General features: G+C 38.6%; 1 protein-coding gene across 16 annotated transcripts in view; it reads right to left on the bottom strand.

The window, feature by feature from the left end:
• Osbpl8 (oxysterol binding protein like 8) overlaps positions 1–20,008 on the bottom strand; it is a 126,223-nt gene that overhangs the window by 39,593 nt on the left and 66,622 nt on the right. For 14 of the 16 annotated variants that reach the window (XM_040754898.1, XM_040754903.1, XM_040754902.1 and 11 more), the window contains 3 exons: positions 10,530–10,600; positions 3,909–3,986; positions 1,411–1,512 (listed from right to left, as the gene is read on the bottom strand). In XM_040754898.1, the coding sequence (XP_040610832.1) occupies positions 1,411–1,512; positions 3,909–3,986; positions 10,530–10,600 (251 nt within the window). Of the gene's footprint in view, positions 1–1,410; positions 1,513–3,908; positions 3,987–10,529; positions 10,601–15,154; positions 15,425–20,008 lie in introns of those variants that run through there. The other 2 variants (XM_040754905.1, XM_040754915.1) reach the window with 2 other exon arrangements.

The following is a 20,008-nucleotide window of genomic DNA, read 5'->3' on the forward strand; positions in this document are numbered from 1 at the left end:
TTTCTATGTCTGTACTGTATTAAGAATTGTTACTAGGCAATTCACTGGTCTCACTATGCTGAACAGGATTCCATATAGTGTTTAAAGTAGGAGTTTTCTTCACCTTCACTAGCTGAAAGTACATGAACTGTGAATGTCACATGGACTGTGAAATGAATACAGGACTCCTTAAGCAGAAAAATGGGCAGAAACACAGTAATCCCAAGATACAAAAGTTAGGGAGATTCTGGAGTCAGGAGAGAGCAGGAGAGAGGGAGAGAGGGGGGGATATAATATATATATTATATATATATATATAATATATATATATATATATATATGTATATATATATATAGAGAGAGAGAGAGAGAGAGAGAGTGTGTGTGCGCACGGTTATCTATATAAATGAGATGGTAAGCCAAAAGAATCAAAGAAAAGACAGTTACCCTGAGAGAACATTCTTGACCTTGGAGATGTGAAAACAGAAAAGAGTCAACTGTTGGAAACGACAGTAAGTTTAAAGGGCCAGCCACAGAGTCAGGTGTGACAGTGTACACCTAGTGTACATCTATATAATCCAGCATGAGAGACGCTGAGGCCAGAGGACTGCCACATGTTCAGGGCCAGTCAGGGGTACACAGCAATACCTTGTTTCAAAATAAGAGCATGGGTGGGGAAGGTGAGGCATGACCTTTCCGTCCTAAGGGAGTCTGGGGACGTGGAGAGGATAAGTTTGGCTCTGGAGAAGAAAACAAGTGGGATCCAGAGCTAATATGCTTTTAAGAAGAGATAAGGTAAGTTGGAATTTATTTGCAGCTCAAACTTGAAGAAAACCCTTGCAGTATTTGAAGTGTATGCAAGCATGATTAGGACTCTCACTGTAGTGAAAGAAATGTTCCATTGGGTGGCAGTTTTGCCAACTCAAAGAAAAAGAAAGCATTTAGGACTGCGGTAAATGTCAGACACAGGGCTTCCTGGAAGTCAAGTCTTAGAAATTCACTTTCAAAGTTAGGAGTATGGATTCCTCCAGCTATCCCTCAGCATGGAAAGAAGACAGAGGGCCAGGAATGAAAAAGGAACTAGAACAGCAATGTGTCCTTGACCGTGCTTCTCAGGTGCAACTTCTATATTAACTTATCCTCATTTTGTCCTAGTAATACTAATTCCAATCTGCAATAAAATCAAATGATAAGTGGAGTGATAACAATATTTTTATAGTGGGTTATGTCAGTGTAGTATCACACTAATTAAAATGTCTTTTTAACAATTACTGTCCATATGTGATGCTACTGGAGTCCCTTCTCCTTGTGAAGACTGGCACACCGAGCACAGGAACCCTTTCCCTCCCACTGAGAATCTCTCCTTCGTTTTGTCTCACACTTTCCCCTCCCAGTGAGGAGGCACTCAGTGAGCCAAACCCACGCCCTGACCTTCAGCCAGTCGGCCATGACGATGACAGAGGGGTCTGTGATGGTGCTGAGCAACTCCTTTGTGGCCCTCTTCTTCTCTTCACGGTAATTTTTCTTTTGTACCTAATGTAACAAACAGAAACAGCTCTCAGTAGAAGAAACAGCTTCTTGGAACTCCAGCATTTTAAGATGAAAAACTGGACAGGAGCTTTGACCACACAACACAGGTAAGAATCCGGCTTCTGTGCTCCCTGCCATTTTAAATCACCTTTGTCCTCTCAGGTACACACAACCTGTAGGTTTTTAATATATCAAAATCTCCCATTTGATTTGTTTGTTTTTGTTTTTTGAGACAAGGTTTCCTGTACGCAGTCCTGGCTGTACTGGAACTCAGAGATCTGTCTGCCTCTGCCTTCCAAGTGCTGGGATTAAAGGCGTGGGCCACCACTGCCGATTTTGGATTTTTTTGTTTGAGAGTTTCTATGTCTACCATATTTTTTTAACTGTGCTACAGGATTCCCAGCATAAATACAATATTGAGAGTGTTACCACCAAGTGTATTGGTGAACTGTTGCTATTCTAAACTCCTATCTATATTACGTAGTTTAATCACTTTTCAAATAGAATTGTTATCAGCCTTATTACATTTGAGAATACTGAAAATAATGTACCCAGAGTCACACAGCTACCAAGCTGTGAAGCCGGATCCATACAAAGGCAGACTAGCTTCCAAGGCTGTGATCGAAACCACTGGGCCATTTGTCCTAATGCACTCTCTGACTGGTAGAAATCTTAGCTTTTGTTTATTACAAGCAATGCTCCAACTGCTCCCAAATGGAAGTTGTGCCATTTGATTTTACTAAAGTCTAAGATAGAAATAATTAAGAAAACAATTAAGGGATCAATTTGTTCAAAATATTAATCATTTTACCTTCATAGGCAAATTACTTCTATGAAATACCCAAGAAAACAGAAGTGAACTATTAACTTCACTGTTGTTGTTATCTGAATGGGGAAAGTAATAATCTATTAGTGTCTACATTTTTCTTAAATAACAAGATAAAAATCTATCAAAGTTAAATTTGAGATTCCATACACATAACAAAGTTTAACTGTTATATATTTCCAATGCTTTAGACTCCTGGCGCTCTCTCTCTCTCTCTCCCTCCCTCCCTCCCTCCCTCTCTCTCTCTCTCTCCCCCTCCTTCCCTCTCTCTCCCTCTCCCCCCCTCTCTCCCTCCCTCCCTCTCCCTCCCTCTCTCCCTCTCCCCCTCTCTCTCCCTCCCTCCCTCCCTCCCTCCCTCCCTCCCTCCCTCCCTCCCTCTCTCTCTCTCTCTCTCTCTCTCTCTCTCTCCCCCCTTCCTTTTTTCTTTGAGATTTTATTTGCTTTTGTGTACGGGTGCTTTTCCACCCCACACAGATACATGCCTTGTGTATCCAGAAGGCTGTCAGACCTTCTGGAACTGGATCTATAGGGGGTTGCCAGCTGCCGTGTGCTTGGTGCTGAACTTGGGCACTCTGGAAGAACATCCAGGGCTATTAACCACGGAGCCATCTCTCCGGCCTCCCGTGGTCTTTTAAGATATCCATGTCTAAGTGAATAGATGTACTATGAGACTGCCAATGCAGATGCTCACAAAACCAGTCATAGCACACAGATGGACTAATAGGGACCACAGCTCGTAGCAAGCATGTGTCCAAGTTCCACGGCCACGCAAGAAAGGCAGCCACAACACCACACATTTCTCAAGAGAAGTTAGGAATTTGGACTTTCACTGTCTCAAAATTTACATTGTGATACAGGTCAAACAAAATACACATTCCTATGGGCCTGGTAATTAGCAAACTAATTTCAATGGAGCCAGAAATGTCCACTGAGTGTTCCACACACAGTGAATGCTCACTCTATTTTGTTAAAGCTGTGAAGAGCCACTGACCCGGAGCCTGTATTGTGGCTAGCTATGGCCTGAAACAGCCTGCTCTTAAACAGGCATCAAAAATCATCTGCTGATCTCACGATACCATAAGAAAACGAACATTCTTCACGTGTACCTGCCTCTCCATTCCTCTGGAGTTTTTCCATATTAGCTCACTTTCAAAAGCACATACAAAGCACAATGCGACAGGATCAGGGAGTTCACCATGCGTCTCAGAGTAACATCAGAAGCTTATGCCTGGAAAGTTACACCAGCATGACCATCTAACATGAACTGAACAAGGACACCACCAGTGGGCATGTAAAGGGGGCAGGCAAAGTCCACAGGACCTCAGCCCCACACTAACAACTACAGGCAACTGGAGAACGCTGGGACTGGCCGCCCAGAGCCCATGGTCAGCCTTGGAAACATACCTACAAGTGAACTATAGGGACTGAGTAGATTATATTTAGGGATATACATATATGCATGCAATAACAATTGATAAAATTGAGAAGGGCAGGGAAGATCATAGGGAAGGTTTTGGAGGGAGGAAAGGGAGACATGTTCTCATCACAATCTTAAGTACCGACAGAAACTGACCTTGAGAGACTCTTTCTTGGTGAGTTTACTTGAAGTAGAACTGTCCTTTTCTGAGCCATTGTAAAGTTTAGATTCAGACTGAGATGAAAATGAAATAAAGAGAAGATAATTTATATTTATTTTACATACCACATAAAACTTAGTATTTCTTACACACTTCTCATTTGCTATTATAGTTTAAGCAAATGCAGATTTTTAAAATTATGTACACAGTATTCTGTCTGCATGTATCCCTGCAAGTCAAAAGAGGGCACCAGAGCTCATTACAGATGGTTGTGAGTCATCATGTGGTTGATGGGAATTGAACTCAGGACCTCCGGAAGAGCAGCTAGTGATCCTAGCCATTGAGCTATCTCTCCAGCCCCCACAATACAGATTTTCAATACAAGGTTTCCCCCTACTTGGTATCTCTCTCTCTCTCTCTCTCTCTCTCTCTCTCTCTCTCTCTCTCTCTCTCTCTCTCTCTCTCTCACTCACTCACACTCTCTCTCTCTCTCGCACGCGCATACTTTCTCAAAAATTCATATGCAATGCGAATCTAATATTTCTAAATTTTATACTGAATTTCTCAGAATATTTTTTGGAAAATATACAATTATTTTAGTTCAGTTATTTTTAGTATAAAAATTGTTAAAATGACCTTTGGAAAATGCTGAACAAAAAATGAAATCGTGTTAAGTTTAATCAAATGCACTACCCACTACATCAAAACTCCTCCAATCTTCAAAAACTAAGACTAAGCCACTTTAATCTTCCAGTGTTTCCACATTAGTATTCCCAGGATTTATCTCCTCCTACCTTTCAGCACACTTAAATTATGATTAATGACAAAAAATTGTAGGTTTTGAGTTTAAAGTTAATAGTTATTTAACCTTCATAAAACCTTAAAAATTAAGCAGCACATGCTTTTATATACATCATCAAAAAAAAAAAAAAGGCTCACAGAGGTTGATTAGTCATGGTCATTAACACAGCAGCAACCAAAACCTAGACCTCCTGATCCAGTGCCCAGAATCTTTCACTAGGGTGCAACAGCATATATTTGAAAGCCATTTCTATAAATCTTCAAACAACAGTATCAATCTACTTCTTCAATGTCCTATAATTTTTCATTTTTACCACTGTTAGACAAAGGGAAATGCACTAGCATTCCTAGTGTCAAGGAGTACATGGGACCTTATCCAAATGGTGGCTTTCAAATGTTACACGGCCAGACCAGCATAGTATCACTAGCTATAAGCAAGGATAAAAGCGTTTGAGTACAAACTCCTTCCCACGGTGACAGCACCATATTACTCACTGATGATAACCAGAGCATCAGCTAAAGGAAAGGAATCAGTTAAACAAACAAAAATGTCAGTAAAGCTTATTTATCTTGTGTGGTGGTTGGTAAGAAATACGTTACATAAATTGGGAATAAATGAGGTTAGGATGATAGTAGTGATTGACAGGAAATAAACTGCAATTACTTTTCAATGCAGAAGATAGGGATCAACCTGTCTAAACCTTTACGTTGCTGACCTAACTTGGCTTGAAGTGCTATGCTGTTTGCTTTCATGACGATGACATATACTGTGATACCAAAACAATTTAACATAATTCCTTCAGCTATAAAGTCATCTGTTTGCTCTGTGAATTTAGGCACCCAAGGATGACAGAGCTGCTATCAGAGAAATATGACACCTAAAACTACCACAGAGTGCACGTTAGATAACACTATCTAATGAAGACTCACATTGTTAGCTTGAATGTGATGAAGTTAATGGCTGCTTAGCATTTACAAAGTATTATGTTAAACACTGTGAATGTACCATTTCACTCTATGCTTAAAGCACCCTGAGATAGCAGAAGTACCCCCTATACTAATAAGGAGACTATACCAATGGATTAGATGTCGTTCCCCAAGTCATACAGACACCAAATAGGTAAGCAGGACTTTGGGCTTTGCTCTAATTCTGTACCTCGTTTTTGGGTAATCTCACCATATTGGTTTATTGATTCTGAAAGCTCTTCATACAGTACAGCAACCAGAATCAAACGTAAAACTCATCTTTTTAAACAAGGAAAATGTGTCCCAACAACTCCAAGTGGCAAGATCTGGTTTGGTTATTATAAGATTGCATTGTCATATGAATAGGCAGGGTAGAAGCATGTCACATGAGACTGGTAAATCAGGACACAGATACCTTCATCAGGCTCTGATAATACTTTGCAGTCTAGCTGTGGAAACAATGAGTCAGTAACCAAGTTTTACTACCCAAATATCACTCACTACCTCAGCTCTCTGAACCAGCACACCAGTGGTATTGGGGTTGAATCTATGGCCTCTTGCATGCTAACAACTACTCTACTGTAGTAGCTACAGCTACAATCCCTTTTCCTTTTTTTACATTTTGAAAAAGGGTTTTACTAAACTGCTCAAGTTGGCCTCAAACTTATAATCCTCCTTACAGCAGTCTCCTAAGCAGATGGAATTCCAGGTATGTCCTACCAGGCCTGATTCTGAATTAACATACCTTTAAGAGACCAAAACACATGAACCATCTTTCTTTGTTGAAGATATTCACTATAGTAGGCTTCTCTTTCTTCAGAAACATGACTAGTTACCTTTTTAATAATGACCACAGGGCTTTAATATGTAGAATTTCTTCAGTCTATTAAATGGCTTTAGAATGCTAGCATTGCCTTCTCCCTACCCCACCCCCTTAACCAGTATGGCCTTATAGACAATCAGACTTTAAGAAGTTATTTCTCTTTAGGTCTTAAAATCCTCATTAGTAAAATGTCCTCATTTACTGCTGACTCACAAGGTTACTTTGGGAGTTAAATAAGGTAACAGACATAAAGTGTTTAACATAATACTTGGTAAATGCTCTGACTCAGGTTTCTAACTATATCCTAGATTGCAGATGTATTCAAAATCTACCTTTCAGAGTAAGATGCGTGAAACAACTTGTGGTTTCCTTTATAAACTATAAAACACTACACTTATAAGGAACAATAGTAAGTTACTGTGATTGCAAAGATAGTTTGAGTTTGGAAAGCAACTTTAAACATTCAAGTAAGCATATCTTTTTAAAACAAGCAGTAATAACTTATAAACGTATACACAGGTCCATAGATGTTGAAGGATCAAGATAAAGGGATGTATGTTCCAGAAACCCCTTATCCTAGTAGTAACATTTCATTTATCTTACTATACCAATTACTCATGCTGGCCATTCCTGGCATGGACATAAGACGATTAAAAACATTTTTTAAAATACTATTTGGGGGAATGAGGAACGTCTTGGCCCTTGAGCACTGGCTGCTCTTCAAGAGAACCAGAGTTCGATTCCCAGAACCCACATGGTATGGTAGCTCACAACTATCTACTCCTGTTCCAGGGGATCCAGTGCATTTCCATGGTTTCTCTGGGCACCACACACGTGGTGCACAGATATACCTATGCACATTAAAAAATGATTTTTAAAATTTAAATTTGTTCCCCCAATGACTTAAGAATAAAAATAAGTAGGTTATACATTGAAATATTTAGGAACAAACTAGTTACTACAAATCTCCTGAAAAATAGCAGAGTGAGGATAATGTTACTAACACCAAAAGGTCCCATGTTAAGAGTTATTCTCTGTAAGTTTTGTTTGTTTCTTCAGGATAGCGTCACATGTATCCCAGACTGCCCTTTAATTCACAACATTTGAGTCGTCTGACATGGCAGCCACTGGCCACAGGTAGTTATTGAGCACTTGAGGTGTGCCTAGAATAGTGGAGACTTTAACCTGCTATTTAATTTTCAAGATCAATGCACTAAATACTCTTTCATACAGAGCATAGGTGTAACAAGACACATGTCTGTTTCAGTCATTAGTGTACATCAGAGGCTGCAAAGCTTGGTTCCCTAGTCCCTTCCCTATCTCTACAAGCTATACATAGCTGGCAAACAGACAGCGGTGGCATATAGGTCTTTGTGTTTATGTTTTAAAGCCTCTGAGCAGGAATGTTCTCACACCATATATTGACCGAGTCTGGTACTAAGTGCTTAAAGACAAACTTTAAAAAACAACAACAACAACAACAACAAAAACTCTACTGTAGTTCTAGCTATGGTACTTAGGATACATTTTTTTTTCCGATTTAAAAAAATGACAGGTTATAAGCCGGGTAGTAGTGGCACATGCCTTTAATTTCAACATTTGGGAAGCAGAAACAGGAAGATGTCTGTGAGTTTGAGGCTACCCTGGTCTGTAGAGCAAGTTCCAGGGCAGCCAAGGCTACACTGAGAAAACCCTGTCTCGAAAGCCAGAACCAAAATCAAAACAACAACAACCCCAAGGCCGCAGAGTGCAGCACACAGCACTTCTGAAACACGGCATCTTAGCACACTGCTTATCTTAAGAAGAAGGAAACCGAGACAAGTGCAGAAGGAAGAAGGCCATTCTCTGACTGTGTCTCATCCTTCTTCCGGGGAACAGGCCACAGAAGAAACCTAACTTTCCCTGGAAGCAAATGCTCTCTCTCCTGTACCCAGAGACACAGAGACACCACGAAGAATCTCCACAAACTAGCCTGAGGGCTGCCCTTCACCACCCTCTCCGTGCTGCTCAGCTTGTCAACTTTGCTTGGAACAAGCTAGAGTCATCTGGAAGAATCACCGCCATCAGATTAGTTTGTGGGCATTTCCTGATCAATGGCTGAGGTAGGAGGGCCCAGCCCACTGTGGGCAGGGCTACACCTGGGTTGATGGTCCAGGGATATATAAAAAAACAGACTAAGCAAGCCAGTAGGCAGCAGTTTTTCAGTCTCTTCAGCTCTCGCCTCCAGGTTCCTGACTGAGCTCCTGCCCTGACTTCCCTCAGTGATGGATTGTGACATGGATGTGTAAGCCAAATAAACCCTGTCCTCCTAAGAGTTGGTTTGGTCAGTATTTTATCACAGCAATTACAAGCACACTAGGACATTCACTTTATCTATCTATCTGTCTGTCTGTCTGTCTGTCTGTCTATCTATCTACCTACCTACCTACCTACCTACCTACCTACCTACCTACCTAACCTACCTACTTAACCTACCTACCTACCTACCTACCTACCTAACCTACCTAACCTACCTACCTACCTACCTACCTACCTATCTATCTATCTATTTTAATGGAGCTGGGAACCAAACCTAGAGCAGTGTATTCTCAGTGGGGAGTGTACAACTTGCTTTCATCTTCAGCCCTTTCAATATCCTTTTTGCTCTTCATCAAACCAAAACAAAAAAAATACAAGTTTCCCTATTTGTTTCTTTGAGGGAAGGATTGTCTTCATTTCTAAAGGCTCCAACATTACATGGTGCTTACAAAAAATAAATGTGCACTTTTATTACTATGTTAGTATGCCTTTTAATATAAGGGCCTCAGTTATGAACCTTTAATGAGTAAGAAAGGAAATACATTTCTCGCCAAATGACCAAACGTTTACTCATGTGTGTTACACAAACACAATGCACTGGAGCTAAAAACTGGCTCATTTGGTGAAATACTTCACAGGAAAGCATGAGCTCTGAGTTAGATCCCCAGAAGCCACAGAAAACAGTGGCACGGGCAGGGACAGGCATGGTCCTGTGTGCCTGTAATTCTAACCCTGAAAAGCAGGGTGAGGGGGCAGATTCTCTGGGGCACACTGTAGCTATATCACCTACTTGGTGAATTCCAGGTCAGTGAGAGAGCCTGTGTACTAAAGGAAAGATGGGAAGTGCCTAAGGATAAACAGCCCGTTGTCCTCTGGCCTCCTCATGCACACATGTAGCTGCACAACATGCCCAACAAATCAAATGTGTTTTTGTCTTAAACGTGCATCTTTACGTTACAAATATTTTCAAAGTAACTATGACTAGTATGTACAAAACAAGCACCAAACATACTACGTAATCCTCTCAACTATTGCTAAGAACAAGAGTAAAAGATACAGGGCGGATGAGCAAAGTCTCCTGCTGCAGGTAGCACAGGTCACTGGGCTAAGAAATAGGTTCTTCCAACCACTGAAGGTGATTCCAAAGCCTTTATAAAAAGCTCTTGATGCTGCTACTAAATCTTAGGGGAAAAGGCAAAAGTCAAACCCCTTGACAAATTTTGAAAACTCACTCAACTTTTATCAATCTATAGAGGGCCACCACATCATCACAGCGGTACTTTTAAAAATACTGATTTAGATACAATACACATGCCCTATTTTAATTATACATAGTACTACAAAGATCTTTGCTCATTGTCTGGTAAATGTCTATTTTTTGACTGTCATGTAAATAAATTTAAAATACCTAAAATGTTTTGTTAAAATCATGAAGCCTGAGGCATCTCTGAATGGAACTCTCAGATTCCAGATTGAGAAGTCTGCTACAGCCCACATACCAAAACCAGTATTACTCTGAAGAGAGCAACAGTTTCAATTAGTACTTTCCAAGTACTCAATAGCACCTCAGTCAGTTGAGTATAGACCTTTATACTTTCCACATATACTACATGACTTAAACATACCAACATAAAAATTCTTATGAACACTCACAGGATTTCACTTCAGTATCTTTATTTTAAATGTTGGAAAAATGTCCTGTCATATATTGGGAACAAAATATGCCTACCTTGCTCTTTGACATTGAAAGCGAAACATCATCTTTGTTTTGAGAAATATCTTCTTTTCCTCTTTCAAAACCTTTGGGAGAAAATGTGAATATTCAATTACTACAACCTTTGAATATACAGCCATTAATGTTAAGGAACACACATGAGCCATTCAATTTAGACACACTTGATATTCATCTCTGTTTATAGAGCTCAGATTACTATGGCTTATCATCATCTCACTGAATTTCTTAAAAGAAAGGTGGAGCCACATTAGATTTTGTGAGTTTTTGTTTTAAAGAGTGTGGGAGCCTGGAGAGATGGCAGGAGGATTAAGAGCACTTGTTATTCTTCCAAAGGTCCTGAGTTCAGTTCCTGGCACTTACATCAGATAACTCACAACTGCCTTTAAGTCCAGTTCCAAGGGATCTGCCACTCCCTTCTGGCCCCTGTACCCACAAACACACAGTATTCATCAACTCAATCAATCACATGTATACATTAAAGAATTAATAGGACAAAGTACGGAAGAGGCTAGGTGGAGCGGGGAAGAAGAGTGTGGATCTGGGAAGAGAATGGGAAGCACTGAGGGTGAGTATGATCATATAACAGAGCTATGTTTTAAGCGTTGTGAAATTCTCAAAGAATAAAAATAGGTTTGCTTAAAAAAAAAAAGAATTAATGTAGAGGGGGCACTCAAGAGTTCCCGAGCACACCAGTGGCAAGCTGAATACTATTTTTGTGCTACTGGACCCCTTTGCATGAATCATCCCCTCAAAGCTTTTATGCTAACAAGCTCATTTCTTACTTCCCACACCTCCTCTTTTTTTTCTTGAGACAGCAGGCTCCATGTAGCCAAGGCTGGACTTGACTTGCTATAGAGCCAAGAAAGACTTCTGATTCCCCTGGAGTTTACACAGGCTAGTAACACCTCACCCAAAGTATACAATAATAAAAATAAACAAATCTAAAAATAATAAAAATGTAAATGGGCAAACACAGTGGGACAAACATGCATGTATCCCATATTCAAATATAGTCTTATCCTAAGAGCAATTCAATTATTACTGCAAGAGCCCCATACTAAAATCTACGAGGCAGGTGCAGACGGCACACACCTTAGTGAAGTTTCTTGTACTCCTAAGGCAGGTAATGTTAACTATCCCCATACTGGCTCTGCTAAAGGTGCATCAACAACAGACACGATGTCTGAAGCGTTTCTACATTACTGTGGCTATATCAGTGACAATATAATTTATTCTGCTTGGGATTTACAAATAAAATCTACTTTAGTTAGATATTCTTATAAAATCTATACAATGAGAAAATACTTCTCTGGAAAAATTACTCAGTTCTAATGTAAGGAAGGGAAATTTTTCATAAATGTAACATGGATTTTTCAGATGAAAACTTATATTTGGAACTTAAATATACAGGTATACTAAAAGTTACAAAATTAAACTTGAAATTTTTTAAATGTATTCAAAGCAACAAATATAGCAACAAAGAATTCTCAGTACTAATGACTAACTTAACTTCAAAGAGCTTCTAAATATACATAGGAAAGAACACATTTTCTAAAAGTACATTTTGTAAGTAGAAAAAATGCTAATTTTGCTCTCACATGAATAGACTTCAATTTCTCCAGTATTGTTTTAGTCTCAGCTCAATCTACAGCAACCTATTTACTATGTTACAGAAAATGTCCAGCTAAGTGTGTCTACATCCACATATTATTTAAAAACAGAACAGCAATGAGACTGGTTAGATGTGAACTTCTAAAAAAGTATAAAATAATCTATTTTTTAAAAAATAAATCTGCCATACAAGTACATTTATCAAAACCTTTAATACATGAAAGTGTATTTACTAGGACCTTTGGGGCTGTGTCAAAAAATATTTACTAGTGGCCAGGTATGGTGGTCCACATCTTTAATTTCAGCACTTGGAAAACAGAAGTTGGTAGAAGTCTATGAATTTGAGGCCAGCCTGGTCTACACAGCAAGTCCCAGGAAAGCCAGGACGACCTAATGAGAGCCTGTCTGAACACATTGCTGTCCCGTGCCCGCAGTGCCCGCCTCACTGTTTCCTATCATTTACTTGTCAGAAGAAGTTCTTGTCTAGAGAGGAGTCAAGTACGCAAACATCAAAGCGTAACACTGTGGTAACTGCTTCTAAAGGCAGTAGAACAGTCAAGAGGGCAAGTGGTCGAGTCCCCAAGCACTGACACCACCATTCACTAGCCATGCACCTTGGACAAGCAAGCTGCTTAACCCAGTGGTTCTGTTTCACTACAGGGGAGAACACCAGCAGAATCTAAGTAAAGAGAGTGCCATAGACACACTCTAAAAACAAAACAATCGATGCCTTCCCAAAATGTTCTCATCATCAAAGCTAATACAAAAGAATTTCTAATTGTAGTCCAACCAAAAACAAATTAATCACATGTAATGTGGCATTTAAAACACCTATCATATCCTTTTGTTCTAATGTTTTGGTTTGGAACAGTCAGAGATCACAAGAATTCTACTGAATAGAAGAACTCTTTCATCATTCAATTTTCAATCCATGTCAAGCTTTGTTTAGCTTCTATGATTTCAGTTTCTCATCTAAATAAATTTGCCATTAGAAGATTTCTTATTAGTACATGGAGTTTACTTCTAGAAGAACAGAGTACTAGCTCTAAGTAAATTAACTTTCTAAAGAATATGACAAAGGTGCACTCCTGAAGCAAACTTGGCTTGTTAATCATTAATGTTTAGATACAACATAATAGCAAATTTCATGTTGCTTCAGTCTTTTAAAAATTAGATATACTTCTACAATACAGATTTAACAGCAATCTACTAAGTAAATAAAGAATTATCTCAGGAGACTTCATCAAATGTTTATTTCTTTTAACCTTTAACTTAAATACATGTCAAAAGGCCCTTTCTCTAGAGTACCTGCTTCTACTGCTTAACTGATAAAGCTGACATTCTGAAGCATCTTTATCACAGAATATGGAAGAACCCTACATGGTTTCCTACACTGGAAGAGCTGAGAGACACAGCAAACCATTTACTCATCTATTACAACACAGCTATCAAAAATTATCTTAGCTCTGACAAGATAAACTCACAATTATGCCTTTAATCTCCTAAATAAGTATATGCCAAACTTTCAAACAGTGAAGTTTTCTACTGTTTTAATACTAAGGTCACTGATTATTGCTTAATATTAAGCAGATTTGTGGTATGAAGGTCAGCAAATGGCATGTGCTATTTGTGCTATTATCCTAGCAACGATTTAAAAAATACAGTCAAGAGGAGGAATATAAAAAAACTAAGTGTGACCGGGCGATGGTGGCGCACGCCTTTAATCCCAGCACTTGGGAGGCAGAGGCAGGCGGATCTCTATGAGTTCGAGGCCAGGCTGGACCGATAAGCCTCCAAAACAATACAGAGAAACCCTGTCTCATAAAAACCAAAAAAAAAAAAAAAAAAAAAAAAAACTAAGTGTGAGTGTATAAGCAAAGGCAGCACTTAACAGTATCTAAAAGTCCCAGTACAGTGTATTTTAAAGCCACTTCTGCATAAAAGCACCAAAATTTATACTAGTTAAGGACATAAGCAAGAAGCATGATCACTATGTTAAGAAGACAATATGGATTAAAAACTGTTCAAAGCTTATGCTACTTAGGCATAGCTTAGAACCATGGATATTTTTGGAAACGCTGTTTGAAAAGAATATGCAAATATTGAATTTGTAATTATTTAATTTCTGGGTATCTCAAAATAATGTATAAGCTTTTCATCATGATTATTCAAAAAGAGCCAAAAATACAGGTTAAGGATAAAATAAACTTCATTTCAAATTCAACAAATGTAGATGTCAGAAAAATACATATAAATTCTATTCAATATTTCTTTACTATGAATATTTAAAAAACTTAATGTAGGAAAAAAGCTATAGTTTAATCCATAATATAAAATTAAAAAAATATTAAGATGTATAACCAATATTTACCTTAATAAATCATTTTCAAATAAAAGCTCAAGTTGTCTATATCTTATTGATTAATCATTTCATGCCTAAATGATACTGTAAAGTATTTACTTTTATGTAATATTACCATGTATGTAACATAATTTTCTTAGCAAAAATTATCTCCACATGAATAAGCCTAGCAACAAATTTATACTTGGATGGAAAACTTTACTATAGTCAAGAATTAAAAGACTAAGACTAGCACATGTGATAAACATCAATTATAATTACTACTTTATGGAAATGGCTAAATATTAGTGGTAAATATCTGGGTTTCATATACTAAAACCTCTGTCAATACCACTTCTTTATAGAGCTGTATTTGTATTATATGTCAATTTCAGAAATGCTTTAATTTGCATTAATTCAACCAGAATGCACACAATGAGAATCAAAGTTCTTATTTCACTGACTCGTTAGCTCTCACATCTTAGCTAGAGATTATTAAGAGAGAACATGGGAAAGCCCGGCCATAGACAAACAGTGACTGAAAGCAATGCTTTCAAAACAGAATCGTTTACATGAAGCACACCATTAACATTTTAAAATCCCTGGCCGGTTTTCCTTAAGAACATGCAAGAAATTAAGGCAAGAATGCAAGAGTAGACAAACAAACCTTGCAAGGAAGGAGAAAGTTCATTGTATCCTCCAAATGAAGCATTCCGGACAAGCTTTCGGCCATCAATTCGTGGAGGAAATAAAACAGAGGAAACCCCAGCACATGAAGAAAATCTACGCTGCTGCGAGCCCTCTTCTTTCATGGTTTACAAGTCTGCTGGATTTATATGCTCACCCAGAAGGCTAATTTAGCCCAATATGGCACAGACAGGCTTTTCTCTCACATCCAAATGTGGCAAACCCCTCAGAACAAACAAAGGACACACACATGCAACAGCAAAGGAGGACTAGAGACTGTCAAATCAGCAATAAACAGATAGGGAGACTGACAGGGAAGGCACTGAACCAAGCTACTGGTTTCTTTTTTACAAATGAATTGATTAAAGGGCTATTCCGCTAATGTTTTATTCTTGTATCAAGAGAATGATGCCCTCCACTGAACTGCTGCCTTAGGAAAACAAAGCAAGATCAATATTTAGCCATGCTGGATGAAGTAATAGGGTCTCTCTCAGAACAACGAGCCTTTTACCACATCTGTGTCTCTGTAGTATCTGGCCACACTTCCCTCCTCTTCTGACTTTTCTTTCTAGCTTTTGGTTACTTCAAACACAGATCTCAATATTATACTTTTTGTCTTCCCTGAAGCTTCTAGATTTATGTCTAATCTGCTGCTTGCCTTGGCCATGATTAAGAATTCATAAGGAAAGATATTCTTTCAAGTACAATTCTGATGGATCACAACTGCTAAAGCAGAAAATTAACCTGCAAGTTTTACCTCTAGGAGGAATACACAAGTCATTAAGACAATGTTAATACGAACCAGTCAATACAACAGATTAAAATGACACCATAATAATGCCGTGAGCTCTAACGAATGTCCTTGAAGCATTAGCTGCTACAGTTCCTCTCCCTTGTGTTCGAACTGTTCAAAATACATCATCTACTAATGACTTCTGCCCGCTTAAAAACAAATAATTTGCTATAATAAACTATGCCATCTCCTTATGCCTAACTATTAAAATCCCCAAGAACTCTTCTCACTTTATTAAATTACCTTCGCCTGACCTTACCCTACTTCATTCACGTTAAGCTTGATGTTTATTCTTACATGGACTTTGCCTAAAGATTCAGTTTCTTTTTTACTATGCACACACTTTAAGACTGGTTCTTGGTTCATATAAAACATCATCCCACATAATCTGAGAGTGTTTCTCCTTATTATAAAAGGTATTTAAAAACCCAATTTCTGATGTTCATGGTGGTAGATGCCTTCAATCCCAGCACTTAGAAGCAGGTGGTCTACATGGTGAGTTCCAGGCTACCCAGGGCTACACATAGCAAGACCCTGTCTCAAAAACAAAGAAACAAAACACAACTGCATTTCCTTTGTACTATGTTTTCTTCCTTAGCAAAAGTATTTCAAAATTATTGCAAAAGGCAGTTTATGGCTAATCCTATAAAAGCTGCAATTTTGATGTCTGGGGTCTCTGTTTTGCATTGTTTTACTCTTCCCCATATCATAAAATGTAAGTTAGTATTAATTGTAGGCAATAAGAAAATTATAATTAATTCATGTAGTTGGTGTTTGCCTTTCAAGGAATAAAAAAGATATTATCACAAAAGGCATTATCCTCTAACAGGTAGGGTTTAAACTTAATGCGGTCTTCATTTCATTAAATATAAAATGCTAAGAATGGCATCTATATTATAGGACTATTATGTAAGGTCTACAAAGGTTCGAGGTTAAAAATGGCAAGGTGAAAATATTAGAATAATATGTTGTCTCCTAAAGTTCAGGGAATGGTAGAGGAGAGAAGCTTTCCCAAAGAATATGAACAATTATGGGAATGCACCTGCAACACAAATCTAACTCTGATCCTGAGAGTCGCAAACAGCCATGGTCTTGCAGGGGCACAAAAGCTAGTATTTATATTAAATGGTCTTTCTGTACACAATTCACAGAAGCACATTACACTGGGTCATGTATCAAATGGGCTACTAATTATTTTATATATTCGTTAATAATACTAGAGACAAGACAGACATACATGCAGTGTCTTCAATATCTCAAGGAGAATGATGCCTCATTTAGAAATCCAACCTTGCCAAACTCTCCATTATGTATTAGAATACACCAAAGGTACTTCTAGACACAATAGCCTCAAAATCAAACTTTCCAGTTCTCTTTGTTCCAAATGCATGCTTTTTAAAGAATTCTCCAGTGTATCCCTTGTCAGTTCAGGCTCTACATTAGAATCCAATTCACTGTAGAGATGTATCCAGTGTTTGGGATGGGTTCACTGTCTCCCAAACCTCTTTTAACGTCTCCCACCACACATTGTCTCTTTTTGTGAGGATAAGTGAGAAACTACTTGTGTAAATAACTTCATCTAGGGCTTACTTCTGTCCCAGGATACCAGGTAGAAAAAACTGTACCAGCAATATACTGTGCATAAAGTGACAATAAATCAACACAGTGTGACATCGAGCTGCTTTCACCGCAAAGTCCCCTGCCAGTACATCATCATTCTCAGAGAGAACTGCCCAAGTTCTTCTCTGACCTTAAGCTTATCCTTATCCTAGTGTATACCAAAATCCTGTCTCTTTCCCTACACCCACATTTGAGAATACTTCTAGTGTCTTATTTTTCATTTGTTCTTGATAGGAACATTGTGAGTTAAACAGTACAAAATACTTCTGCCATGTTTTTGCTACTGTCCCAATGCTGAGCCCTGTGTTTTCCAGGACTCTCTAATGACTCTGCCCAATCTTTTTCTACAGAGGCTCTTATCTTTTATGACCATGGCAATTTTGTTTCGGCTTGCTCTGTTGCTAAGACATGTAGTGAGATGGAATATCATGGTAGCAAAAGCATTTGGGGAACCTGCTCACTTCACAGAAGCCAGGAAGCCAAGGGAGATAACAGGAAAGGCCTACGGACAAGACAGACCTTCTGTAATCTATTCAGAACTAGGGATTTACCTAGGGTTTAATCCATTGATGGAGTTAGAGCCCCCGGGATCCAATTACCCCTCAATAGCACCAATACCTGGAGACCAAGCCTAAAACACAGAAGCCTCTGCATTCATTTGTGTCCAAACCATAGCAAGACTCTTATTAAATTCTCAAGGAAATCAAAACTAAGCTATGACCCAGAGAGGTTCTGGGCTTATCCTTGTCTGGTGCTACGGCCTCTTCATTGCACAGGTAAACTTACTAAAGAGGCAGAAGACACCTGGACTGAGGCTGTCTCGTAACTTGAGTCCCTACAGAATGAACAGCAGAACGACTTGCTTACAACTGAATGCAAACTTAACTTGGTCTAATTTTGCAACAGAGTCAGATCGCAACCAAGATCATAAAGCTTCAGCCAGTCACAGGAAACCAATTGATCAACAAGTCATGCTCAAATAAGGCCAAAAGCTATTTTGTATTCCCCTTTTGAGTTCTATCAATGTTCACTGCCCAAGTGTTGCACAATACATAAATTAACCTTGCTCAAATAAATATTAAATTTATCTAAAACTTTTCTTTGAACACTACTTAGTGCTTCCACTTAGTGCACTCACAGAGATCCGCCTGCCTCAGCCTCTGGAGTACTGGGATTAAAGGTGTGTGCCACCACTTCCTGACCCAAATTTCTTAGATATGCACACACAATAGTACCATTACTATAAATAGAAGGCAAGAAAAACCCACAGGTGAGGACTGTGGCTATCTGTCGAGCAGGTGTAACAGCAAATAGGGATTAGGGGTTACAGCTGAGGACTCCTAAATACTAGCAGTTATTCCTTTCCAGCCTGCAGTCTTATGAAATAAGTACTGATTTTACTATTCTGTAAATGTCAAGTATATTTTACACATTTACATGGAACAGTCATAGTACATGAAGATATTTCCTTCTAACAAAAGCTGTTAAATTACTGCCTAATGCACAGAAACCACAAATAGAAGCCACTATGGGGGCCAGAATTTAAATTACATGTATTTATTTGTGTGTGTGTGCATGCATGCACAAGTAGGGGAGACACAACTGCCCCATGATACACTTTCCTTCCATACCACTTGGATCCCAGGGATCAGACAGAACTCAAGATTGGCAGGTTTGATCAAAAATAAAAATACTTTTACTCACTGAAGTCATTTCATTGGCATATTATGACAATTTTATTGTATATTAAGAAATACACAGAAATATAGCTCTATAGCCCTTAAAGAAGAGAAAATGACAGCAGCCAACTGAACTGAAGCCTGTTATTATTTGATAAAGAGAAGATACTATTCTCCCAGATCTCCCTAACAAAAGAGATTAAATAGCAATAGCAAGAACTAGCTTGTATAGGCAGTGTCTCATCATTCTTCAAGTATCTTAAGGGAAAAATACATTTACAACGTTTTTTCAAGAAAAATCTGCCTTATTATTCTCCTATACCTCTTTCTATTTTGACAAAGAAGCAACTTAAAAGGACTGGGAATGATAAACCAGACCACCTCCTCCCCGAGTACAGCTTAAAACAAAGCTGGAGTAGTCATTTTTAATTTTCAGTAAATACTTTCAAATTATTTTAGTTTCCCTTGCAAAAGCAATGTTAAACATAGAGGAATTTTAAAATATTCTTATTATTTATCCCTAGTACATGAATGGACTTTGGGAGCGCACTCCACATAGAGGGATACTCTCTCATCCTAGACACATGAGGGGAGGGTCTAGGCCCTGCTCCAAATGATGTATGTGACAGACTTTGATGATCCCCCATGGAAGGGCTCACCCTCCCTGAGGAGCAGAAAAGGGATGGGATAGGAAGTCAGTGGAGGACAGGGGAGGAGGGGAGGGAAAGGGAACTGGGATTGA

Source organism: Mesocricetus auratus, unplaced genomic scaffold (assembly GCF_017639785.1).
Source record: "Mesocricetus auratus isolate SY011 unplaced genomic scaffold, BCM_Maur_2.0 Super-Scaffold_100011, whole genome shotgun sequence".
NCBI classification, from domain to species: Eukaryota; Metazoa; Chordata; class Mammalia; order Rodentia; family Cricetidae; genus Mesocricetus; species Mesocricetus auratus.